Consider the following 27,933-nt stretch of genomic DNA (forward strand, 5'->3'; position numbering starts at 1 on the left):
CAAGACGAAAGTTTGGCATTTCTAAACCAAATACATGGCAAATTGCCAAGTATCTCTGGTAGAACGCATAACTTGTATATATAATAAATAAAATATATGTATTGAATTTATATATCAATTGAAAAAAAAACTTAAAATAGAACTAACTAAATTATCGCTTTTTTGAGTCTTTTTTCTTGGTCTCTGCAGTATATGCCTGTTCAGATTTTATGTGTAAATTTGCATGAATTATGTATAACCATACTTGAAAAGAAAATGTAAAAATGGTGAATCATATTAATTTAATGGAAAAATAGCACTATTCCACTTTGAATAAAAAAAGTAATAAGAAATTTACATATAAAACTGAAAGAATGCTTTTTGTCTTTGTGTTTTTATAACAGATCTTGTGATAAATGAAATTTTTTTAACGATAATTTTGTCAGTAAAATCACCTTTAAAACAAACATTAACTTGAGATGCGCAGAATTAAGACAATTTTTTCGACTATTGATTCTAGTGATTAAAAAAAGCTTCTGATAGCACATTCAGAATAATTTACCATCTAGGCTATATTAGAAACAATGGGCTGAATTTTACCAGCCTCTCGACGCTGTGGGTCGTGGCAGTGGGGGGGGGGCCCGTAAAATTCAGCGTAGAGAGGCCCTCCTCGACCCCCGTGTGGAGTTCCAAGGTGAGAACCGGGTGGGGAGGGGGGAGGAATAAAATTTTCAGGGAAGGAGCAGTGGAGGAGTGGGGAAAACAGTTTAAATTGGCCTTGGGGATGGTGGGAAGGGGTTGAAGGACAAATGTTCGAAGGATTGGGGGGAAAGTTCGAGTATGTCAATAAGGGCCAATTAAAAGACCATTTGTTGGGGGGAGGTGTTAGGGAAGGGCCCCCGTATACTAATTGTTTATTTTTAAAAAAAATCAGGACTACTGTAATTTAAAAAATTAAAATCTCTGCTCAGGACTTAAAGCCCTTTAAAAATGGTGCCAGTGCCTGTGCGGTGGTGCGGGATGCTGTTGACGGGGCCGTGGCGGCTGCCCCCTCTATGTCATTGGGAGCGGCCGCCCCGCTCCCTCTGTTTAAACCCCATGTGTAATATCGTGGGGGCTGTGTGGCAGCACTTCCATGTCGGAAGGCCGCAGCTCTCTCAGCGCACTACCGCGGAGCATGGCGCGCCAATAAAATCCAGCCCAATAATGGTGGCAACCATACAATCTGTTCCTTGAACCAAAGGCGTTATCTATAACCATGGTGTAGCAATGCCACTCAAACAGGTTTATTTAGAGCACGATTGTGTTTCTCATTAGAATAATCATTTGAAACTGTAAAACGCAGCATAATGATTAGCCTTTTATCCCTACAATAAAAACGTGGCTCTTACTTTTCTTGACTTAATTTTTTTTAGGCTTTTTTCATGATAATGCGATCCAACTGGAAAAGGGCAGGAGCCGCAAATGAGAAATTAAAGAGTCTCATGTTGCTGAACCCTGACCTGGAAGAACAAGGACAGCAAAAGCGGGGAACATCACCACCTGCAAGTTCCCTTCCAAGTCACATACCATCCTGGTTTGGAACTATATCGCTGTTCCTTCATTGTCACTAGATCAACTTCATGGATCTCCCTCCCTCACTGCACTGTAGGTGTACCTACACCAAATGGACTGTAGTGGTTCAGGAAGGCAGCTCACCACCACCTTCCCAAGGGCAATTAGGGATGGGCAATAAATGTTGACCTTGTCAGTGATGCCCACATACCATGAATGAATGAAAAAAGCCTAACCAGTGCTGCTTAAATTGACCATCGCAAACTGCTCCAAATATGGCTGAAGAAAGTGGTGCCATTGATTTTTGTTAGGCCAGGAGGGATCTGAGTTCTCCTGGCCTTTTTAAAAATCTTTATATCTTCTGCCAGTTACTCAGTGACCACCCCAACACCTTCCTGACTCATCCCACTTAAAACCCCATTAAGTCATTTTGCAGTTTGGTTTTGCGGAGGATTTTCCACCCCCTGCTCCTGGATCAATGTCAGTACTCGATAAGCGTTGGCAGCTTACCTAAATTATGCAGATGAGGCCCGAGCATGGAAATGCTTTGGGCCTCCGCTGCTGCCATTAGGCAAGTGGTACAAGTGCTCCATGCACTGCCTGGCCAGTATGTCTGTGCAGAAATCAGAGAGTAAGAATAAACAGATCATTTTCAGGATAGCAGGGTATAACCAATGTGGTGCTGCAAGGATCAGTACATGGGCCTCAGTGATTTATAATCTGTATCAATGATGTAGATGAGGGGACTGAGTGCAGTGTATCTAAATTTGAGGATGATACAAAACTAGTTGGGAAAGTAAGCTGTAAAGAGGCTTCAAAGGATCAGTTAAGTGAATGGGCAAGAAGGTGGCAAATGGTATATGTGGGGATGTGTGAAATTATCTAATTTGGTAGGAGGCATAGAAAAGCAGAATATTTTTTAAAAGTTGAGCGATCAGTAAACATTGGTTTGCAGAGGGATTTTGGTGACCTTATACACAAATGACAGAAAGTTAACATACAAGGACAGCAAGTCATTAGGAAGACAAATTGTATATTAGCCTTTCTTGCAAGGGGATCAGAGCATATGAAAAAGGAAGCCTTGCTGCAATTATTTGGGCGTTATTGAGATCACTAGGCTTGACAGGGTCGATGCTGAGAGGCTGTTTTCCCAGTCTGAAGAATCTAGAATCAAGGGTCATAGTTTCAGGATAAGGTATTGACCATATAGGACTGAGATGAAGAGAAATTTCTTCCACCAAACAGTTGTGAATCTTTGGAATTCTGTACCCCAGAGAGCTCTGAATGCTCAGTCGATGAATTTATTCAAGACTGAGATCATTAGATTTTTGGGCACTTAGGGTCTCAAGGGATATGGAGATAGAATGGGAAAGTGGAGTTGATGTAGATGTTCAGCGTTATCCTATTGAATGGTGGAGCAGGCTCAAGGTATTGTAGGGTCTACTGCTTGAGTACTGTGTACAGTTTTGGTCTCTGTTGACTCTGTGGTTTCTGTGCCTGTTAGCACTCCAATATCTCACCCACTATTCCAAATTATAGCTTTGGGATTTTTCTTTGTCTTCGTTGCTTAGCCACATTACTGCTAAAATCATCTTGACCTTGATCTATAGGAAAGTCTCCATAATGTTTTACTCACACTTTGTTTGCTGTTTTTCTCTTCATGCTGTTGTATATTGGCACTACTGCGTGCTCACCACATAGCTTGCTTGCCCCTAACTCCTGCACACTGCTAAGCACTGTTCCTGCTTCTTCAAAAACTTTCTTCTCACATGAAATAGTACTGCCTGCTTCTTGAGTGCACCATAGGAATGCAGCTATTTAGTCAGACAGCTGCAGTGCCATTAATCATGTTGAAAGACTGCAGAGGTACATTCGAGCAACAGAAGAGCCACATGTGGTTGTTGGCCTGCGTGTTTACCACCACTGATCTTGACTCAAAAGAAATAGTGTTCCAAAGGCCACATGATAACAAGTGCAGAGAACAATAGGAACCTGCTGGTGTAGTACTTTGCAGATCTGTGTCATAGAATGGTAGGATAGGTTCTACAAGAGGGAGTTCCCAAATGGCAATTTCTAAATTTTAGCCAAACTAACAAAGGGAGACATTGAGCAGAGACAATGGTATTTCCAAGAGGGAAGTTCGCCCTTCTTCTCTTGCACCTCCTAGCATTCTTTGGAATGATACTGACCTAATGACAAAGGTGACCTTATGAGAGAGAAGCAGTGTATGATGCTGGAAGGTTAAAGAAGAAGGGTAAAACAATTAAAAACAGCAGAATATGTAGGGAAGAGAAGATGGGTTGCAGCATGTACATGACTGCAACACCATAGAGGGGCTATGATGATGTCACTGCATGTAAGAATAAAGATGGTCACTCAGAGCCTCATTGTCTTATATCTTGTGAGAGGCTCCAAGGCATCGTTTGATTTATACACTATTTAGTTTTTTCCAATTCAGACAGGTGAGCTTTCCTGAGATGTTCAATTCAAGGTCATACCTCACCAAATCCAAGATCCTTGGAAGTACCAAATAGAAAACCTGGCATTAAACCCAATACATTCATGAATTATGTTGTTTCTTATATTGCAGGCAAATCTGTAAGGAATTTCAGGACCTATTAAGCCAAGAAAGATCACCTCTGGGATCCTCAAGACCAACTCCGATTCTAGACCTCGATATTCAGAGACATTTAACACATTTTAGGTATTTATTTCTCTTATCATGTTTAAGACTATACTGATAACTGAAATTCTTAGTCGCCTGGTATTGTATCATCAATGGTCAATTACTCTGCTTTTGATATAAACATGGTATTAAACCATATTTTACTAATTGGTGTTTGAAAAACATAGGAACATAGGAACAGGAGTAGACCATTTAGCCCCTCAGGTCTGTTCTGTCATTCAATAAGATCATGGCTGATCTGCGACTTAACACCATATATATTGCATCCATTATAGTCGATTTACTGTGAAATTTCTGGGAAGAAAAGCACACCACTCATGTGGAGCAAGAGGACCAGGAGATTGGTGGCCCAGGCAAAGCCATGAGCATCACAGAAGAAGGCTGGCAGGGCAGCCTACCTGATCAAGGTGTCTATATATTACTTGTAACTTTTTATTCACCTCAGCTAACATTCAGCAAGCTTCACAACTTCAAACTGTATTCTCAAGACTGCCATCTGTTCATGTGCAGCTTCTCAGTGTCATCCTAACTCTTTCTCCTTTTCTCTTTCCTCTAATAACTTCTTAGCACCTAGACACTGCAGAAGAATGCAGCTCGTAGGAGGACACTCCTCCAGAAGTTGCACCATCATTCCTCCCAAGCACCCACACAAACATTGGCACTCTGTGTGGGTTAGGCAATGTTCCAGAGGATATCCACATGGTGGAGCACCCAGCACAAGTGAGCACCAGCAGATACTGGTGCCAGTGGCAGCCCAGGAGAAAGCTCGCCAGAGGAGTGAATTAATCTCCCAGCTCTGTTGAGCAGGACACAGATGTAGATTTCAGGGGCCCAGGCTTGAAAAGAAAACTGCTTGTCTCTCTCAAGTAGTTAGAACAAGTATTTGAAGGCCTGTCAAGAGTTTCAGCACTACGGCTGAAAGTATGAAGGATTCTGCTTCCATTCTATTTAGTGTCATCTTGAATGATATCTCGAGGGACACTGCAGCCATTTCCTCACAAAGGAAGTCATTGTCACCAGCCTTTTCTGCTTTACTGAAGCTCAAACCACTGCCGTGTAAGCTCTGGGCTCCACCATGGAGAGACTGATGGTCTGAATAGATAGGGGTTTTCAAGGAGTTACTCATCTTCTAAAATCTCCTCTCTCACACATCAGTGGAAGTGATGAACCCCAGCCCCAAGGGGGTGGCAGTGACCTCTCTCAGAATACCCACATGTCTATTCTTTCACCATCTCCCTCAACCAATACCCATCATGGTGCCAGCAACTGAGCTGGGCCAGACAGCACTGGCAGCTGCTAAGGTGCAACAACTTGAAGCCGGGCCATCAGAAGCTCAAACACCTAGAAGTCACCGGCCACGAGCATTTTAAGGATCCCCACGTGGTCAAAAACAACCATCCACCGGTGTTTCTTCTTATAAGAAAGACACTATGGGCTGAATTTTATCCGGGTGCTGTGCTCTGCGGTGGCGCACTTTAAACTCAGCGGGGTGCCCGCATTTAGTGGCTGCCGCAGAGCCCCTGTGATATTATGCGCTGGGGCTCATTAGCATGACTGCGCCTCCCCTCCCCCCCCCCCCCATATTACGTGGGGAGAGGCCGGACATTCGGCGCAGTGAGGAACCCTTTGACAGCTGTGCAGCAGGTCCTGGGGACCTATTTCAAGCGCTCCAGCACCTGCTTCCTGACAGCTGTCAAAGAAATACTTACCTGACTGATGAAGAGTGGGGCTGCTGTCAATCTGGCAGCAAAGCAAAAAGTGCTGCAGAAATCCAGCAGGTCAGGCAGCATCTGTGGAGAGAGAATCAGAGTTAACTTGTCCAAGTTCACAGACCTGAAAGTTAACTCTGCTTCTCTCTCCGCAGATGCTGCCTAACCTGCTGAGTGACCCCAGCACTTTCCACTTTGCTGCCACATACTTACCCTGCTGTGTCCCAGTGTCCTGTGAAGTTGCAATCCTCTTCTTTCACTCAAGTGTAACATTCCTTCTTGTAGACATGCTGCACCTGCGTGAATAATCTTAATTTTGCACATTCCAGGATGTGGGACTGAAATAGACCATAAAAAGTATTACAGAGGTTTACAGAGAACAGACTGACACAAATGGGAATGCACAGGTGTCACAGCAATGTAAATACATCTTTCACTAAATGTTCCTTTTCTCTGTGTGAATAATGTGTGCCAATGTCACATCCCTTTGCACCATTGGTCCTCAGGGGAGCCAATGTATGCAATAACATCATTGCCACGCCACCATTACTCATGAGCATCTCCACAGATGAAGTGACATGGACATTGGCTCAGTCAGCTGCTGCCTCTAATGGTTTACACAGGGATGCTGCAGATTTGGACTGGTGCACAGCAGGTGAGCGAGGGTGATGTGTGGCTTGTAGAGCTCATGTCAGTTCCTATGGAGCAGAGAGCCTCTGTCTGATAAACCACTGCCCTACATTCCTCGCTCACTGCTAGCCCTGCATGCAGAGCATGGGTGCTATCTGCCCGTGTAGCTCCTCAGCGTCCTCATAGTCCGGGGAGGAATCCTGTTGACATCTCTCCTCATCATGCCAGGCCTTTGAGTGTGTAGTTGTGCAGAGCAGCAAAGAAAGGAGCTGGCCTTTTCAGCCCGTAGCACAGGGCATCATCCTATCCATACAGGCATTGAAATCGCTCTTTCAGCATGCCAATCTCTTGCTCAGTGATGGCTCTTGTAGCTCAGTGGCTAGCGTTCTATCTGTCCTCTCCAGCAGTGGTAGACTGTCTCACTGGTGTCGGGAGCCATGTCTGCAAAGGATAGCCCTAATCTCCAAGAAGCCACCCCTCCATCTGAGACAGTTCAATGACCAGCGGTGGCAGCTGGGACTGGTGCAAGACCCAGGTGTCATGGCAGCTGCCTGAGAAGCAGTCACACACTCGGAACAAGCATCTGCGGTGATCACATACTAGCTTCACCTAGATTGAGAGGGCTCCTTTTATGGTGACATCTGCAGGTGGTAGCCTGGCGGGAGGTTTGATGGCCACATGAGTGCAGTCTATGAACATTACAACCTATGGTTCTCCGGCAATGGTGCCAGAACCAATGGCCCTCTGGGTCTGGCTGTGAGAATCCGTCCTGAAGTGGACAAACTCACTGGCCCTCCGGTGCAGGGTACTGGTGACCTCCCTGATGTAGCGGTGCACTGCTGACTGTGTGTCCTCACTAAGGGCTCTGGTGGGCTCTTAAAAAGCTGCAGAGGTGTCAGGCTGAGAACTGCTGCCACTAAGAGGAACAAAGGCATGGGATGTCCACCGGAGCCCATGGGCTGCAGGTCATCTTTGAGCAGGGCACAGAGACGTGTCACCATCCTCTCTACATGAGCAACTACCTCCAACACTGGTGCTCTGACATCTGATGGCATGTCATGTGGGGCCTATAGATGCACAGCAATCGTGATGACGGGCTCCCCTTGGAGGCTGCTGCTCACGACCGGGAGCCTCCAGGTGGATCGCACCTGCCTGTTGATTTTGTCTCTGGCACATATGGATCCTCACTGGTAGAGGATCACACAATGTAGGATAAGCCATACCTATTTCCATGTGATAAATAAAGTTGAACCCTTCATGTATTCGAAGGTTCCTAACAGAGCAGGGATTGGGGTTGACGGGTACATCAGCTGCTTTCTTGAATCAACTATGTGGCGTGCCATGGCATTGCCCATCTTGGCCAACACTCAGAGTGGTACAGCATGACCACATCAAGATCCTATCAGCTGAATCAATTGCCCCACCATCCATATAACCTTAATGCTCCTGCCCTTTCTGGCACCCTCCCCACACACAGGGTGCCTAGTGTGCCATTGCACCTCACAAATATGAACAAACACAGAGCGTACACTGTTAATGGAGGGAGGGTACACAGTACCCTCCAGTAATCCCAGACCCCCTCCCTTTAAGAATGCAGTGAGACCCCTGTGGATTCCCCCCTCCCTCCTCCCTACCAGTATGCAGATTGAAACCCTGTAATCACCCCCTCCGTCCTCCCTTTAAGAATGCAGAGACCCCTGTAAGGCCCCCCACTCTCCTCCCTTTAAGAATGCAGAGTGAGACCCCTGCAATCTCCCCTTCCCTCCTCCCTTTAATAATGCAGAGTGAGACCCCTGTATATCACCCCTCCCTCCTTCCTTTACGGATGCAGAGTGAGACTCCTGCAATCCCCCCTTCCCTCCTCCCTTTAATAATACGGAGTGAAACCCCTGAAAAGGAATTTACTTTCTGCCACAAAACTTTCTGCCTCTGTTGACCCGCCGGCTTTTCAAATCGTGAATGGGACGGCACGTGACGTCCGCCCGTTCAGTGAAAAATCAGGAAGTGTCCATGGAGAGGCGGCGAGCTGTATTATCTGCAGAGGTAAGTACCGGTTAATATATTCTAATTGTGGTGCCGCCACTATGTGGCGGGGGGCTGCACCAAGGCCCCCCCGCTACCAGTAATGTGCGGCAGGCCCTTCTCGACGCTGTGGGTCGAGGCAGGCCTCCCCCCGGCGTCGAGGGGCCAGTAAAATTCAGCCCTATGTGTTGACACTTGGGTGAGAAATGAATTTTCGGCAATTGTTCTGAGGTTTAAATTCATCATCTTATTCAAATTTGGCACTTTGATCTGCAATGTATTTTTATAGCAGCTTTGAATCTGTGGTGTCAGTATATCATTGATTGTGGGGAGATGCTGATGTCATGGTAATGTCACTGGACTGGTGCTCCAGAGACTCAGGCTAATACCTGGGGATATGGATTCAAATCCCACCACGACAGCTGGTGAAATTTCAATTCAATTAATTAATAAAAATCTGGAATTGAAGCTAGTCTCGGTAATGGTACCATGAAACTATCATCAACTGTCGGAAAAGATCATCTGGTTCACTACTGCCCTTTAGGGAAGGAAATCTGGCGTACTTACCTGGTCTGGCTTACATGTGCCTCCAGACCCACAGCAATGTGGTTGACTCTTAACTGCCCTCTGAAATGGCCTAGCAAGCCACTCAGTTGTCAAGGGCAATTAGGGATGGGCAACAAATGCTGGTCTTGCCAGCGATGCCCACATCTCATGAAAGAATCAAAAATAAGTAAATAAAAGCTGGCTGAATGATTTCAGCATTCTTTCATACAGAATCAAGGGAACGGTATAGGATGTAACAATAGCTGTTTATGCAGAGAAGCTTTGAATAACTTCTCAGGGCAGAAGAATGAGCAAGTTACTGAACTATCTCAGCAATTAATATCCCTCACATCTTTCTGCAAGATGCTGAGATGGCTCTCCTTTTTCTGCTGTGTCCTCACTTTCCCCTTGGTCTGCCTCATCCAATGGTGACTACTTCCACTATTGTGCCTCCTTCAAATGCAAGGCTCCCTGTATGGCAAGGTAATGTAGGATGCAGCACACCACAATGATGCAGGAGACTCTTTCTGGAGCATATTGTGGAGAGCCCCCCTGAGCTGTTGAGACACCTGAATCCCTGCTTCAGCAACCCCTTGATGTGCTCAATAATGAAACTGGTGGTTGCCTGGCTTTTGATTACACTCATTTTGCTCAGGAGTGGTAGGGTTGCAGAGAGATATCATTAACCATGGGATGACTTGTCCCCCAGCGACACTCTACCACATTCATAGAAGGGTTGAAAATCGAGCAGATGGTAGAATGTTACAGGATAAATGCATCATGACAGCTGCCAGACTCCCTTGCACAAGCTTGCATGATCCTGTTTCTGCGATTGGAGACTAAAGGATATCAATAGAATGGTAGCCTTTTCTGTTCACAAATGCTGCTGTTTGGTATTCTCATGTTCTGAAGGCAGCACGTGAGCAGTCCATGATACTCTGGATGCAAGGGAAGCTAACCATTCCTGCTAATTGCCAAACCCCTCTGGTTGACTGTTGAGGTCAATGGGGAAGGTGATGTATTGGTCACTCCTGGCAAACAGGATGCTGGTAAGCTGCTTAATGCAGCTATGCATTGGAGATTGGGAGTTGTGGGAGATGTCCCTGTAGACTGGAAGGAGCCAGTGGTAAAGAAGTTAAGAGCTGTAGCAGTTTTTAAAACAATTGGGGAAGCATGGCCCCCTGGTCCAACAGGCAGCAGTTCCTGTAACAGGAAGCTACAGGGATCTGCAACAGCCTGTCTGGAGAAGGGAGGCCTCCTGATGCACTGCACTTCATGTAGATCCAAGAAAGTGACTCCTGGCTTGTACACCCTGTGCTGGGTATGATCTCCTGTGAGCAACTCCCCTTCTAATAGGCAATACTGCTCATCTGCCTCCAACTTCAAATTGAAACTGGCTTTAATAGCACTCATGATGAATCTCAGAAAGACGTGATCTGGAATCTGGAATGTTGCTTGGCAAATCATACAGCTTAAAAGCACACTGACTCCATGATCCACTTACCTATAGATGGATGCCTGTTTAAATACTGCTTCAGCTAGGTTTTACTGGGCAGGCCTTCTGCAATTTCATGTTAAAGTGGCATTGGGGTCCTAACTGAGTCACAAAGACCCCAACTTCCACAAATTCATGAGGACCCCACCTGCTTCTGGAGGGCACAGTGGATGATTCAGAGAACTGTGCAATTAAGATAGCAATGGAGGGAATGCATTAGGAACACCCCAGTAAGTATCTAATGGGTTTTTAACCACCCACCCATCTTGATCACATCTGACGCAGCAGATTAATATTGATCTAACTTGTGTTAAACTGGCTGATGGCCTGATGCTCCAATGAAATTTGTACTGGTCGAACAGATCTGCCTTCTACTGTCTCTGAGCCCAGGCAAGGCTTTTTGGCACCAGTGTCATGAATAGGCTTTGTAGCTATTTTTTCAACATTAATTACAGTGAGTAGATTTTCTTATCAAGAAACTCCTCTTTATTTGGTTTGAGAACCTTTCTGACTATAATAGAGGAGAATATCTGGTCCTTACCACATTGCTGTTTGTTGGAACTTGCTGTGCGCAAATTGGCTGGCGCATTTCCTGCATTACAACAGCGTCTACGGACAGGACTTTTGCCCTGATATCAGAGCATAAATGGAGCTGGGTGGGCGTGTAATTTTGTGCCACTAGACGACATGTCAGTTTACCAGCATGATTCCACCCCGAGCCATTTTCCTGGAGGCCGGATTGAGGGCGGAACGGCTACCTGCCAGCAAGTGATGGGTAGCTAGTTAAGCTAATTAAGAAGCCAATTATAGCCAATGATCCGGGGCAGACTGGAATTGTCCAGTTGACCTGCAGGCCCCCTGCAGCGTTAGGAGAAGAGCAGCTACCTGAAGGCGGCCTCCCAACGGCACACAGGGGGCCAACACTTCAGGATGACTTTGAGGCCCTCTTTCTTATTGAGTCAGCATCAACACAGCACAGAAGGAGACCATTCAGCCCATTTGAATCCATGCCAGTTCTCTGTAGAGAAATCCAAATGGTCCCATGCTCATACATTATCCCCGTGGTCTTGCAAGTTGATTTCCCTTAAGTGCCCGTCCAATTTCTTTTCAAAATCATTCATTATTTCTGCTTCCACCACCCTCATAGGCAGCGAGTTCCAGGTCATTGCCACTCACTGTGTAAAAAAGTTCTTCCTCGCATCACCCCGACATCTCTTGCTCAAAACTTTAAATCTGTGTCCCCTAGTCCTGATACCATCAGCTAATGAGAAAGCTTTCCTTTGTCTACCTTATCTAAACCTGTCATGATCTTGTACACTTCTATCAAAACTCCCCTCAATCTCCTATGCTTCAAGAAGAATGACCACCCCGTCTCCAACCGAACCTTGTAGCTAATATCCCTCATGCTTAACAAATCTACAAATTTTTGAGGATGTAACTAGTAGATAAGATAAGGGAGAACCAGTGGATGTGGTGTATCTGGATTTTCAGAAGGCTTTTGATAAGGTCCCACATAAGAGGTTAGTGCGCAAGATTAAAGTACATGGGATTGGGGGTAATATACTGGCATGGATTGAGAATTGGTTGACAGACAGGAAACAGAGAGTAGTAATAAATGGGTCTTTTTCCAGGTGGCAGGCAGTGACTAGTGGGGTACCGCAGGGATCAATGCTTGGGCGCCAGCTATTCACAATATATATTAATGACTTGGGTGAGGGAACTAATGTAATATTTCTAAGTTTGCAGATGACACAAAGCTGGGGGGGAATGTGAGTTGTGAGGAGGATGCAAAGAGTCTCCAATGTGATTTGGATAAGTTGGGTGAGTGGGCAAATGCATGGCAGATACAGTATAATGTGGATAAATGTGAGGTTATCCACTTTGGTTGTAAGAACAGAAAGGCAGATTATTATCTGAATGGTGATAGATTGGGAAAGGGGGAGGTGCAACAAGACCTGGGTCAAGCATTCAGGTGCAGCAGGCAGTTAGGAAGGCGAATGGTACGTTGGCCTTCATTGCAAGAGGATTTGAGTACAGGAGCAAGGATGTCTTACTGCAGTTATACAGGGCCTTGGTGAGACCATATCTGGAGTATTGTGTGCAGTTTTGGTCTCCTTATCTGAGGAAGGATGTTCTTGCCATGGAGGGAGTGCAAAGAAGATTTACTAGGCTGATTCCTGGGATGGCAGGATTGACGTATGAGGAGAGATTGGGTCGACTAGGCCTATATTCACCAAAGTTTAGAAGAATGAGAGGGGATCTCATAGAAACCTATAAAATTCTAACAGGACTAGACAGGCTAGATGCAGGGAGGATGTTCCCGATGGCTGGGGAGTCCAGAACCAGGGGTCACAGTCTCAGGATACGGGGTATGCCATTTAGAACCGAGATGAGAAGACATTTCTTCACTCTGAGGGTGGTGAACCTGTGGAATTCTCTACCGCAGAAGGCAGTGGAGGCCAAGTCATTAAATATATTCAAGAAGGAGATAGATGTAATTCTTAATGCCAAAGGGATCAAGTGATATGGGGAGAAAGTGGGAACAGGGTACTGAATTAGATGATCAGCCATGATCTTTTTTGAATGGCGGAGTTGGCCCAAAGGGCCAAATGGCCTATTCCTGCTCCTATTTTCTATGTTTCTATCCCTGGAACCATTCTGGTAAATCTCCTCTGCACCCTCTGAAGGACCCTCACATCCTTCCGAAAGTTCAGTGATCAGAACTGCACGCAGTACTCTAGTTGTGGCCTAACCAGACCTTTATAAAGGTTCAGCATAACTTCCCTGTTTTTGTACTCAATACCTCTATATATCAATTTGGCCAGAGCTAAGGAACAAAAAAGGTGCAATTACATTGCTCAGTGTTGTCTATAGGCCACCAGCTAGTGGAAAGGATGTGGAGGAACAAATTTGCAAGGAAATTAGAGAGGTGCAAAAATTATAGGGTAGTTATAATGGGGACTTTAATTATCCAAGCATAGACTGGGATACTAGTAGTATAAAGGACGGTGAGGGGCAAGGGTTCCTTGAGTGTGTTGAGGAAAGTTTTCTACAGCAGTTTTCTCCAATGAGAAAGGAGGCACTGCTAGGCCTGGTTCTTGAGAATGAGGTGGGCCAAGTGGATCAAGTATCAGTAGGAGAGCGTTTAGAGGACAGTGATCACATCATAAGGTTTAGGCTGACTATGGAAAAGGACTAAGAATAATCCAGAGTAAGAATAATTAACTGGGGGAAAGCCAACTTCAATGGGGTAAGAATGGAGCTGGGGCGAATAAATGGGAGTCAAAAGTTGGCAGAAAACCGGTAGCTGAACAATGGGTTACCTTCAAAGAAGAGATAGTTGGGGCAAAGTCATGGTATGTTCCCACAAAGGGAAAGGTAGGACAACAAATCCAGAGCTCCCCGGATGACAAAAGAGATAGAGATTAAAATAAAGAAGAAAAAGTAAGCTTATGACAGATGCCAGGTAGAAAATACTATTGAGAACCAGGCTGAATATAGAAGGTCCAGAGGGGATGTGAAAAAGCAAATAAGAGAAGCAATGAGAGAGCATGAAAAGAGACTGGCAACTAACATAAAAAGAAATCACAAAGTTTTCTCTAGGCATATAAATAGTTAAAGGGTGGTAAAAGGAGGAGAGAGGCCACTTAGGGACCCTAAAGGGGATTTACACATGGAGGCATAGCTGAGGTATTAAATCAAAACTTTGCATCTGTCTTTACCAAGGAAAAATATGCAACCCAGGCAATGGTGAAAGAGAAAGTAATTCAGACACTAGAAGAGTTTAAAATTGATAAAAAAGGATATATTAGATAGGCTATCTGTACTTAAAGTGGACAAAAAACCAGGACCAGATGAGATGCGTCCAAGGATACTGAGGGAAGTGAGGGTGGAAATTGTAGAGGAACTGACCATAATTTTTCAGTCTTCCTTAGACTCAGGGGTGGTGCCAGAGGACTGGAGAATTGCAAACGTTACACCTTTGTTCAGAAAAGGGTTTAAAGGTGAGCTCAGCAACTATAAGCCAGTCAGTTTAACTTTGGTGGTGGGGAAACTTCTAGAAAAAATAACTCGGGACAAAATTAATAGACACATGGACAAATGCAGGTTAATTAAGGAAAGCCAGCATGGATTTCTTAAGGGAAAATCATGTTTAACTAAGTTGCAGGAGTTTTCTGAGTAGGTAACAGAGAGGGTTGATGAGGGCAATGCTGTTGATGTGGTGTGCCTGGACTTTCAAAAGGCATTTGATACCCGTGCCGCACAACAGACTTGTGAGCAAACTTATAGATCATGGAATAAAAGGGCCAGTAGCAACATGGATATGGAATTGGCTGAGTGACAGGAAACAAAGAGTAGTGATTAATGGATGTTTTTTCAGGCTGGAGGATGTTTTGTAGCGGAGTTCCCCACGGGTCAGTGTTGGGACCCTTGCTTTTCCTAGTCTATATTAATGACCTGGACCTTGGTATATAGGGTACAATTTCAAAGTTTGCAGATGATACGAAAATTGGAAGCATGTGAACTATGAGGAGGATAGTGTAGAGCTTCAATAGGACATAGACAAGTTGGTGGAATGGGCAGACAGGTGGCAGATGAAATTCAATGCAGAGAAATGTGAAGTGATTCATTTTGGTAGAAAGAACATGGAGAGACAATATAGAATAAAGGATACAATTCTAAATAGGTGTAGGAGCAAAGGGACCTGGGTGTATATGTGCATAAGTCATTGAAGGTGGCAGGACAGGTTGAGAGAGTGGTTAATAAAGCATACAGTATCCTGGGTTTTATTAATAGGGGCACAGAGTACAAGAACAAGGAAGTTATGTTGAACTTGTAAAAGACACTAGTTCGGCCTCAGCTAGAGTATTGCGTCCAGTTCTGGATGCTGCACTTTAGGAAACACATGAGGGCATTGGAGAAAGTACAAAAAAGATTCATGAGAATGGTTCCAGGGATGAGGAACTTCAGTTATGAAGATAGATTGGAGAAGTTAGAACTGTTTTCCTTGAAAAAGAGAAGGCTGAGAGGTGATTTGATAGAGGTATTCAAAATCATGAGGGGTCTGGACAGAGTAGATAGAGAGAAACTGTTCCTACATGTGAAAGGATCGAGAACGAGAGGGCACAAATTTAAAGTATTTGGTAAAAGAAGCAAAAGTCACATGAGGAAAAACTTTTTCACGCAGCGAGTGGTTAAGGTCTGTAATGTGCTGCCTGAGCGTGTGGTGGAAGCAGGTTCAATTGAAGCATTCAAAAGGGAATTAGACTGTTACATGAAAAAGAAGAATGTGCAGGGTTATGGGAAGAAGGCGGGGGTATGGAACTGTGTAAATTGCTCTTTCAGAGAGCCGGTGAAGACACGATGGGTCGAATGGCCTCCTTCTGCACTGTTATAAATCTAATATTCTGTGACTCTGTGATATGCAGCCCAAGATCACATATGTTTTACTAACCACTATCTCCATATGCCCAGCTACCTACAAATATCTATGAACATGAATCCCCAGGTCCCTATGTCCCTGTACACTCTTTAGAAATGTGCCATTTAGTCTATATTGCCTCTCCCTATCCATTCTGCCAAAATGCATCACCTCACACTTCTCTGTACTAAATTTCATCTGCCACTTGTCTGCCCATTCTGCTAGTCTATGTCCTGTTGCAATCGATTGGTATCATCCTCACCGTCTGCCACACCTCCAAGTTTGGTATCATCAGCAAATTTTGAAATTTTACTCTGTATTCCAATATCCAAGTCACTTAAAAGCAGTGGTCCTAACACTGAACCTTGGGGAACACAAGATGTCTACCATCTTGCTGTCTGAAAAACAACCATTCACCACAAATCGTTGTTTTCTGTCCTTGAGCCAATTTTTTATCCAATCTGACACTGATTCTCCTGTTCCATGAGCCTCAATTTTGGTAACCAGCCTTTTATGTGGTACTTTGTCAAACACTTTCTTAAAATCCATATAGACAACATCCATTACTTTCTCTTCAACAATCTTCTCTGTTACTTCATCAAAAATTCTCCTTTAAGTGCAATGGCAAGCTGCAGCTCCTTCCATGCCGGAGCTCCTCCCATTGGCACTCCAGCTTCGAGAGTCCACCCACCATCCTTAGCTGGGCAGTGAGCATGCCTTCTGGCCATCAGTTGGCCAATCCAGGCAAATTCCATGTTGGGTGATGGCATGGCGCAAGGTCAGGACCCACATTTGATGCCAATGTTGGGGTCTCAACCCAAATGCAAAATCCTACCCCACATTTCATAAGTACTTTATTGGCTGTAAAGCACTTTGGTGATCATGGCAAGCACTATAAAAATCAAGTCTTTTTCTATTTTTCTGCTGAGATGTGGCTTATAATGATGTGTTTCTAATAATAGTTTAATAGTATTAATGAATTTGCACTGTGCAATACTTTCAGACACAAATACTAATATTTCCTGTTTTTAATCTGATGTAGCCTGATCACACATGGATTTGGTACCCCTGCAATCTGTGCTGCCCTCAGCAGCTTCCAAACTGTCCTCAGTGAAATGCTCAACTACCTGGATAAGCACACAGTTACTAAAAATGGAGGCTCACCGGAGAATGGCCAGGGCAATGGCAACACAGAAAAGGTATCACTGCGGAAGAGCTTGGAGACATCTCAAAAAGATGGCAAAATTGAGAAAACAGAATGAACTTGGTGAATGAACTTTTAAGTCACCAGAGCTTTCTTGCTGCTGAAGTCCGCTCTTTAAACAAGGTGTTTTTTCCTCTTGTAGGAAGACTAGAAAGAGGGCAACAAAAGCTCGACATGGGAATCACTACTTTTACAATACTGAAACATTAGTGCACATTTGTGCTGTTTATATAGTATTTATAGTGATACACTTAACAGCTTAATCACTGGATTCAAAAATGCAGTATTCCCTTTCACATAACAGTCTACACGATGTCCTATGAAACTCGCTCAATAGTCACCTCATGTATTTTGATTGCAGATCTCAAGATTCTAGGGAATATTGTGGCTCCAGTCTCCCCACAACATACAGAAATCTTCGGATTTTACATGTGTGGCTTTGACCAGGATCCAGTATATCTGAGTTCTGACCTAGTTTCCACCATTCTGGTGGACCTCCGTCATGGTTATGACAGACAAATGGCTACAGGTTTACACAGCCCATCATATTTCCAATGGTATATCATATAAATTATGTAACTTGGCAACACAGAGAAACAAAAGCTGCTAAAGTGTTCATTCAAATTATTTTCCTGACTGAAATTGTTAGAGATAGTGTCATAGTGAGCCATGTGGTATGATAAATATCTTCATTTGTCAGACAAACTAGGACATGGATTATAAAAATATTTATCATATCACATGGCTAATCATATATCCTCTGCATTTTCACTCTGAGCTTAATTCAAATCCCTTTTCACATTATTTCAATTTTTGGCAAAATGAAGTTGGGTTTCTGTGCATCTTGTAGTATTGTTATATATGTGACAGTAACACTGTTGGGATTTAGTATTGATATCTCAGCAGACGTGGACCTCAATGAGTTTTTGAAAAATTTTGAGTCATTTAATATATTCAAGGCTGAGATAGACAGATTCTTGAACTATAAGGGAGTCAAGCTTAATGGGGACCACGCAGTAAGGTGGAGTTGAGGCCAAGATCAGATGAGCCATAATCTTATTGAATGACGAAGCAGGCTCGAGGAGCTGAATGGCCTACTCCTGCTCCTATTTCTTATGCTCTTATGTTCTCTTTTTCCAATTTGAGTGACAAAAAGCCCATTACCATTTAACTATAAAGTAACTAATTTGATTAATAGGGAAATATTAGTTTTCCATTTTCCAAAAATTAAAATGCACTAAAATTAATTTTAAAATGCATTCTAATTTGGGCTGGATCTTGTTGTCCTCCAATGGCAGGCTCGTGGCGGGGTGCTAGAGAATTGGTGCAGCAATGGCTGCCACAGATCCCGACGCCGGGATTGCCGGGCCCGATCTTCCCAAAGGCAGGATAGGCCAACAACTGCTTTCTCACCCAGAGGCTAACTGATGCTCTTAAGTGGCCTACTAATGGCCATTTAAGGGCCTCTTCCCACAGCCGTTGGGATCTTACCAGTGGCGAGAGGTGCCCTCAGCTGCGTAGGGAGGATGCCTTGGAAAACGAGGCGCCCTCCCTCCGGGCTTGGAGCAATTTGTGGTCCATGCAGGACTCCCACCAGGAAGAACTGTAACCCCCGGGATCCTCCTCCTCTCAGACCGAACACGCACCCCCCACCCCCCACCACCCCGGCCTGGGCCCTAATAAGGTGGGGGTGAGCTGCCTTCTTGAACCACTGCAGTCCATGTGGTGTAGGTACACCCACAGTGCTGTTAGGAAGGGAGTTCCAGGATTTTGACCCAGCAACAGTGAAAGAATGGCCATATATTTCCAAATTAGCATGTGTGACTTGGAGGGAACTTGGAGGTGGTGGTTTTCTCATACATCTGCTGCCCTTTTCCTTCTTGGTGGTAGATGTCACAGGTTTAGAAGGTGCTGTCGAAGATGCCTTGGTGAGATCTGTCCTTGGGCCCCTGCTCTTCCTGATCCATGCGTTGGCCTTCATGATATCATTCTCAGGCATAAACTCAGTTTCCATACAAATATTGAAAATGCCCATATTGATCTTTCCATCACTTCCCGAAGTTCTCCAACAAATGCTGTGTTGCCATCTCGCCTGTATGACTTGAGATCATGGATGAATCAAAATTTCCTCCATAAGAATATTGGGCTGTGGTGGGGATGGGGTGGGGTGGGGGGTAGAGAAGTCAGTGCCATAATTTTCATTGAATGACATAAACTTTTCTCCATTGCGATATGTCTCTGTCCTCTTCCATGGCCACCTGCTCCAGCTGAACCTGACCATGCAAATAGTTGGTGTCCTATTTGATCCAAAACTGATCTTCTATCCCCACATCATATCACTGACCAAGACCTTTTTTACCTCTGTAATATTACCTGCCTCCAACCTTACCTCAACCTCTCCACCTCTGAAATCTTTATCCACATTTTTTTCAAATCTGTCCTCCATCCTGGTCTCCTGTTTTCAGTGTCCATAAACTCCTACTTCTCCAGGTATCAGCTGCTTGTATCCTGTCCCAAACAAAGTCTTGCTCACCCATTGCTTCCATTTTCACTGAGTGACATTATTTCCCTGTTCAAAATTCTTGTTCTTATCTTCAAATCCCTCCCTGGTCTCACCTCATTATTTCTCTGCACCCTTCCATACCCTTCAGTCATCTGACTTTGGGCTTTTGCGTATCCCTCCCTCCTTTCATTGGTGGCACAGCCTTCAACACCCCCTCAGCCCTATTTTCTGGAATTTCCTCGTTTCTCTCCTCACTTCTTTCTTCACCCTTAATATCCATCCAGGAACCCCTCTTCTCAGCCAAGCTTTCAATCATTTTTGAATCTTGCAGCATCCACACCTTTATCCCCTTTTTCTTTTTTTTTCTCTCCTCCTCTCTATCTCCCCCTTCCCTCTGTAAAGCATCTTGGAACGTTGTCTACATTAAAGGTACTATACAAATGTAAATTGTTGGATGAAATAATCTGGGCAATCAGCTTAACTCAAATTTCACCACCACTACAGCAACTGCTTGGATCCAGTATCCTTTAAGTACAAGGTAGGTTCTATTACCAGTTACATGTTATTTTCAAAGCACTTTTATTTTAATAGTGAGAATAGTCACTTAACCAAAATCTGTTGAAATGTAAATTACAGACATTCAGCCATGGACCTTTCCACCCTGTGGTCACAGTTAAAAGACATGGCTTATCACTTTTGAATATGCAAGTCATATGCATAGTTAGTATGGTCTGTGGTGCTGAGCATGATGGGTTGCCTTATGGCAACTGAGTGACAAGCTGATTTTGAGAGAGGGAGAAGAGAAAAATAATAAATAACTTGAAAAAATGTCTTTCCTCACTGTGCCCTTACTGGCTTGTGTGACACAGCCCTATTGCTCACCTCCTGAATTTTCTTGCTTACTTGTTCACTCCTTTCCAGTAAAGGAGCTTGAGAGTTGACAGCCAGTAAGGGGAAGATGAGGGAGGATAAAGGAGTGAGGAGCTGGCCTTTAGATCCTACTGCAGTGAATAGCAAGTAGACTCACATCAGTATCGATGCTCTTAAAATGTCACCAATTACCTGCTTCTTACCATGAAAACATACTTCATTAATGCATGACTGCACATATGCAATGAAAGGGATCCTGCTACTTTAAAATTCTCAGAATGTACCATGTTATTTACATTGAGCTGTAACACTGTTCTATTGCATGCTGTGTCAGAACTAAACTTTTAACAGAGGGAATATAAACCCTTCTAGGCTGCTCATCAATTTTTATTTTATTTTTACTTTACTTCATATTGTTTTATTTCAAAGGCTTGAGGGGCTGAATGGCCTATTCCTACATAACTTAGAAAAATGTGACATTATAACTTTGACCTCTGTGGACTGAAGGAATTTAAGAAACAACTTTGAATAACAAATGATTTCTCCACTTATACTACTTTGTGATTCCTGCCAAATGAGGTATTTTTCTTGAAATATCTTGTCACTTGGAATTGAGTTGAGCATCACCAGTGTCTTGTACCAATGATTTACGCATACATTCCAATGGTTCATTAAACTAAATAACCTCATAAAACTGTGACTCGGAAAATTGATTTAACTCGCTAGCTTGGAATGATTAGACCTGTCATTATCCAAGCTTATAAGCTTGATAATGCCCAAAGGTGTCCACTGTATTGTATTTATATATCATTTCTCCTAGCCACCGTTTATTCTTGCATATCTTTATATATGATATTATCAAAGCATGAAGTTTTCATGACAAAGAACATGAAAATAGCCTTAGGTAGGACACTCAGAGAATGCAAAGACTGTAGATTTACATGCCAGAATAATCTGATGCTCCAATCCTCCAGCCTTGCTCAACAAGGGCAGAGAAGTGATGCTCCTCATCTCACCCCGCCGCTAGGTTGGCCTTCTTTTAACTAACCATGCAACTGAGTTGATGATGGCCATGATAACAGCCACAGCCTAGACTGCCTCTCCTTCCCATGTGAAGGCACAGGCCAATGGAACTAAGGAAACATTTAGATGATTTAAGGAAAAATGTAAATAAAGATTTCAGAACAAAGAACATATCCCCATATATGATATTAAAAAACGTGTAACTTTTTATGTAGTGTAAGATGATACTGCAGTCCTTAATGGGTTAATAAACATCCAGAACACAGAGGGTTAAAAAATTGCTTGTGATCTGATGAGTTTCCTATAAGATTTGGTGAATGCACAGTGGTAATCAGGGTTTTTTGGCAGACTGAAAGCTTGGTTTTCTTATTGTAAATTGAAGAAATGTAACAGCTTGCATAGCGCTGGCTGTTTTCTTTTCTACTGTTGCATTCTATAATATGTATTGTACATGAACTGTTGTATTTGTAATCTAATATATGTGTGCACTTGGTCACAAATAAAAAACAAAAGTTCTAAATGTTGTCCAAAAAATATGGTGAAAGTTCATTTGGTTTTGTGTTTATGAACAAAGTAAAAATTCATTTGGTAATTTTTCAACAACAGCAATAAAAACTGGCATTTTTTTTAATTCATTCATGGGATGTGGGCATCGCTGGCCAGGCCAGCATTTGTTGACCATCCCTATTTGCCCTTGATAATGTGGTGGTGCGCTGCCTTCTTGAACCGCTGCAGTCCTGGATGGTGTCGAGCTTCTTGAGTGTTGTTGGAACTGCACCCATCCAGGCAAGTGGAGAGTATTCCATCACACTCCTGACTTGTGCCTTGTAGATTGTGGACAGGCATTGGGGAGTCAGGAGGTGAGTTACTCGCCGCAAGATTCCTAGCCTCTGACCTGCTCTTGTAGCCACGGTATTTATATGGCTACTCCAGTTCAGTTTCTGGTCAAGGGTAACCCCTAGGATGTTGATAGTGGGGGATTCAGCGATGGTAATGCCATTGAATGTCAAGGGGAGATGGTTAGATTCTCTCTTGTTGGAGATGGTCATTGCCTGGCACTTGTGTGGCGCAAATGTTACTTGCCACTTATCAGCCCAAGCCTGGATATTGTCCAGGTCTTGCTGCATTTCTACACGGACTGCTTCAGTCACGAATGGTGATGAACATTGTGCAATCATCAGCAAACATCCCCACTTCTGACCTTATGGTTGAAGGAAGGTCATTGATGAAGCAGCTGAAGATGGTTGGGCCTAGGACACTACCCTGAGGAACTCCTGCAGTGATGTCCTGGATGTGAGATGATTGACCTCCAACAACCACAACCATCTTCCTTTGCGCTAGGTCTGACTCCAGCCAGCGGAGGGTTTTCCTGCTGATTCCCATTGACCTTAGTTTTGCTTGGGCTCCTTGATGCCATACTCGGTCAAATGCTGCCTTGATGTCAAGGGCAGTCACTCTCACCTCACCTCTTGAGTTCAGCTCTTTTGTCCATGTTTGAACGAAGGCTGTAATGAGGTCAGGAGCTGAGTGGCCCTGGCGGAACCCAAACTGAGCGTCACTGAGTAGGTAATTGCTAAGTAAGTGTCGCTTGATGGCACTGTTGATGACACCTTCCATCACTTTACTGATGATTGAGAGGAGGCTGATGTGGCGGTAATTGGCTGGGTTGGACTTGTCCTGCTTTTTGTGTACAGGACATACCTGGGCAATTTTCCACATTGCAGGGTAGATGCCAGTGTTGTAGCTGTACTGGAACAGCTTGGCTAGGGGCGCGGTAAGTTCTGGAGCACAGGTCTTCAGTACTATTGCCAGAATATTATCAGGGCCCATAGCCTTTGCAGTATCCAGTGCCTTCAGTCATTTCTTGATATCACGCGGAGTGAATCGAATTGGCTGAAGTCTGGCATCTGTGATACTGGGGACTTCAGGAGGAGGCCGAGATGGATCATCAACTCAGCACTTCTGGCTGATTGTTGCAAATGCTTCTGCCTTATCTTTCACACTGATGTGCTGGGCTCCCCCATCATTAAGGATAGGGATATTTGTGGAGCCACCTCCTCCAGTTAGTTGTTTAACCACCATTCACGGCTGGATGTGGCAGGACTGCAGAGCTTAGATCTGATCCGTTGGTTATGGGATCGCTTAGCTTTGTCTATCGCATGCTGCTTACACAGTTTGGCACACAGATAGTCCTATGTTGTAGCTTCACCAGGTTGACACCCTATTTTGAGGTATGCCTGGTGCTGCTCCTGGCATGCCCTCCTGCACTCTTCATTGAACCAGGGTTTGTCTCCTGGCTTGATGGTAATGGTAGAGTGGGGGATATGCCAGGCCATGAGGTTACAGATTGTGCTTGAGTACAATTCTGCTGCTGCTGATGGCCCACAGCGCCTCATGAAGGCCTAGTTTTGCATTGCTAGATCTGTTTGAAATCTATCCCATTTAGCACGGTGGTAGTGATTTGATTTTTGATTTAGAGATACAGCACTGAAACAGGCCCTTCGGCCCACCGAGTCTGTGCCGACCATTAACCACCCATTTATACTAATCCTTCAATAATCCCATATTCCTACCACATCCTCACCTGTTCCTATATTCCCCTACCACCTACCTATACTAGGGGCAATTTATATAATGGCCAATTTACCTATCAACCTGCAAGTCTTTGGCTGTGGGAGGAAACCGGAGCACCCAGAGGAAACCCACGCAGACACAGGGAGAACTTTCAAGCTCCACACAGGCAGTACCCAGAATTGAACCCGGGTCGCTGGAGCTGTGAGGCTGTGATGCTAACCACTGCACCACTTTGCCACACATCACGATGGAGGGTATCCTCAATGTGAAGGCGGGACCTCGTCTCCACAACGACTGTGCGGTGGTCACTCCTACCAATACTGTCATGGACAGATGCATCTGCGGCAGGCAGATTGGTGAGGACGAGGTCAAGTATGTTTTCCCCTCTTGTTGGTTCCCTCACCACCTGCCGCATACCCAGTCTAGCAGATATGTCCTTTAGGACTCGGCCAGCTCGGTCAATAGTGGTGCTACCGAGCCACTCTTCGTGATGGGCATTGAAGTCTCCCACCCAGAGTACATTCTGTGCCCTCGCTACCCTCAGTGCTTCCTCCAAGTGCTGTTCAACATGGAGGAGTACTGACTCATCAGCTGAGGGAGGGCGGTAGGTGGTAATAAGCAGTAGGTTTCCTTGTCCATGTTTGATCTGATGCCATGAGTCTTCATGGGGCCCAGAGTCGATGTTGAGGACTCCCAGGGCAACTCCCTCCCTACTGTATACCACTGTGCCACCACCTCTGGTGGGTCTGTCCTGCCGGTGGGACAGGACATACCCGGGGATGATGATGGCAGTGTCTGGGACATTGTCTGTCAGGTATGATTCCGTGAGTATGACTATGTCAGGCTGTTGCTTGACTAGTCTGTGGGACAGCTCTCCCAACTTTGGCACAAGCCCCCAGATGTTAGTAAGGAGGACTTTGCAGGGTCGACAGGGCTGGGTTTGCCGTTGTTGTTTCCGCAGCCTAGGTCGATGCCGGGTGGTCCGTCTGGTTTCATTCCTTTTTATTGACTTTGTAGCGGTTAGATACAACTGAGTGGCTTGCTAGGCCATTTCAGAGGGCATGTAAGAGTTAACCTGTGGGTCTGGAGTCACATGTAGGCCAGACCAGGTAAGGATAGCAGATTTTCTTCCCTAAAGGACATTAGTGAACCAGATGGGTTTTTACAACAATCGACAATGGTTTCATGGCCATCATTAGACTAGCTTTTTAATTCCAGATTTATTAATTGAATTCAAATTCCACCTTCTGCTGTGGTAATACCCTGGGTCTCTGGGTTATTAGTCCAGTGACAATACCACTATGCCACCGCCTCCCAATTTACATAGCAGCTTTCTCATGGAGAAATGTCCCAAGGCACTTCAGAGAAGCATAAGACAAAATTTGACACAAGCCAATAATGGAGATATTAGAGTAGATATTAGTATGGGTTTTGCACATTTTCAAGCTTAGCACAGGTGCAAAGCATACCAAATTAGCAGTGGGATAGCCTGTGCCCTCTCTGTGCAGGCATTGGTTGCACTGCTAAACATGAGGCCTATTTTTTATGTATCCAGGGCAGATGCCTAAAATAGACACTAGGCCCCTTGATTATGTTAAAGAAAGGCCAATGCCTTTTGAAGGACGTGTTTTCAAAATTAGTCTCAGGGCACACATTGGCATTTTTCATTAGCCCCTGCAGTTAATGTCCAAAGGTAAGTTTAAGAATTCTTTTTCTAAGGCTCTTATGTGGAGCCAGGAGGAATAGGATTGCTCCCCAAACTCCACAGGCTCTGCAATTGGCTCCCTTGTAGTCCACTCCAATCCCCCTGTCAGGACTTATTCAAAGAGCCAATTTCAATCGATGTTTGATCCGTCTTGATTCAGGTGCACACATTCTCCACATTGCCAAGTCTGGGCTCAAAAATGAGCACAGAATAATGAGCACAGTCAGGCAGCTGGTCACAGGGAAAACAGTTCACTTTGGAAGCAGCTGGGCTTAGCAGCAAAGAGGCAATCGGGAACCAGAGGTGTTTCTGTTTTGAGTAAGGCCCGTGCTCAAGCTCGGAAGTCCAGATTTGGGAGGTGTTGAAAGAGAACTGGAGGATTTGCCTAGTTGGATGCTAGACGGAGAATCCCAGGAGATCTCAAACATTGAAAGACAGCTGAGAGATTAAGGAAAATTGAAGTGAATTCCTAAGAGCTGTGGTACACTTTGTGTTGGTCCCAGAAGAAGTGTGCAATCTGCCAAGATCCTGTAAAGTATAAGGGAACTCGGTTGGAAGTAAAAGTCAAATGGAGGGTGTTCTGTTGAGATTTAGAGTTCAAAACGTCTTCATGTTTTGTCAAGATTTTAAGGTAAAGTATAAGTATTTCTAAATTGTCGTGTTGTTAGTAGTGTTTTGCATTGTTTAACTCTTGTACAGTAAAGATTTTTGTTTAAAATGTGAAATCTTGTGGTGTAATTCTTTCAGTAATAACTGGGAATTTGACTTTCTCTTTTTAAAAGTTAACATTCCCTAACGGGATTATAATAAGTTCCAGTAAGTGAGTGAGGTACCTCAGTTCACCCTACCACTAGGTGGAACTTGCCACTTCTGCTTACCAGTGTCCAAGCATGCATTACAGCTCTGGTTGCAACATAACTCAATACAGTTTAGTTTTTGTCCTTTTAATTATTACTGTACTGTCTGCTCCATCTAACTATGCACCCCGTAAATACTTCGAGTGCCTTTGCTGAATCCGAAATCACTTCTTTTATCCAGTCTACTTCTGCCCAGATATTCATAGGCACTGACAGTTTATGTGTAGCTTTTTCTGATGACCAAGATTTCAATTCAGATGCATGACTGTATTGCTGAATGGCACAAAGCTCACTGACAACAAAAAATAATTCTCGGATTATAGGGTGCCCCACTGTAGCATAGCAATGGGATACACAGGATACTGGGTTCTGGACTATATTGTGCAGCTGTAGGAAGTCCCATGGGGGAGAGAAAATCAGAAGGAACCTTGTCGCTGGATCACTATGTGTCTCCTAGCAGTTGGCTCAAAGAAACACCTGTGGACAATTGGGAACTTGTTGTGGTACACGCTTGGCTTGGGAACCAGGAAACAGGGAAAAAGTAAAAAGTGATTGCCATTGAATACAACATTTAAAAAAATAAGATACTGGAAACACAGCAACCTCTGTCTGCATTATAAAGGTATGGACACTTCAACTGTACAGTTTGAATTGAGTACCTATACCCAGAATGTAAGACAGCCCTTTCTCTTTCAATGTGCTAATTAATCTGCAGTGTGTTTCCAGAGTTCAGATTTTCAGTGCATGCAATTATTCTTTTTTAATCCAAAAAATGTCTTTCCTTTCTTGTTTTTCAAAAGAGACATGTGTACCATAACACCGAAATGTCTGTCCTTTACATTGTATCTTGAAAGGCCTCATTCGCATTTGATTAGAGACAATGAAGAAACAACAACAACCTCTGACGATGAGGAACACTTACAGGATGCACCATCCCATAACTCTCCTGCACCTTTCACCAGTGCAGATACTCTCAGCTCGGTGGGTATCCGATCAGCATTAGATTCGGGGTCAAAAGCTGGTGACAGCACCACACACATGGCCAAGCAGTTGTCTGAGGCTGAGACAGCCAAGGCCTCTGACGTTTGGAGGACTGTGGGTGACAAGGCCCATGCTGTGCCCCAGGCTGATGATGAGCCTCCGGTGTCGACAAC

The 27,933-nt window shown here is 44.3% G+C and overlaps 1 protein-coding gene across 1 annotated transcript in view; it reads left to right on the forward strand.

Moving 5' to 3' along the window:
- The window catches only part of tfap2d (transcription factor AP-2 delta (activating enhancer binding protein 2 delta)), a 79,263-nt gene extending 61,958 nt beyond the window's left edge, over positions 1–17,305 (forward strand). The window contains exons 7-8 of the mRNA XM_068018740.1: positions 4,124–4,237; positions 17,086–17,305. Of these exons, the coding sequence (XP_067874841.1) occupies positions 4,124–4,237; positions 17,086–17,305 (334 nt within the window). The remainder of the gene's footprint in view (positions 1–4,123; positions 4,238–17,085) is intronic.
- Positions 17,306–27,933: the final 10,628 nt, after the last annotated feature.

The sequence above is a fragment of the Heterodontus francisci genome, chromosome 3 (assembly GCF_036365525.1).
Source record: "Heterodontus francisci isolate sHetFra1 chromosome 3, sHetFra1.hap1, whole genome shotgun sequence".
Lineage (NCBI taxonomy): Eukaryota > Metazoa > Chordata > Chondrichthyes > Heterodontiformes > Heterodontidae > Heterodontus > Heterodontus francisci.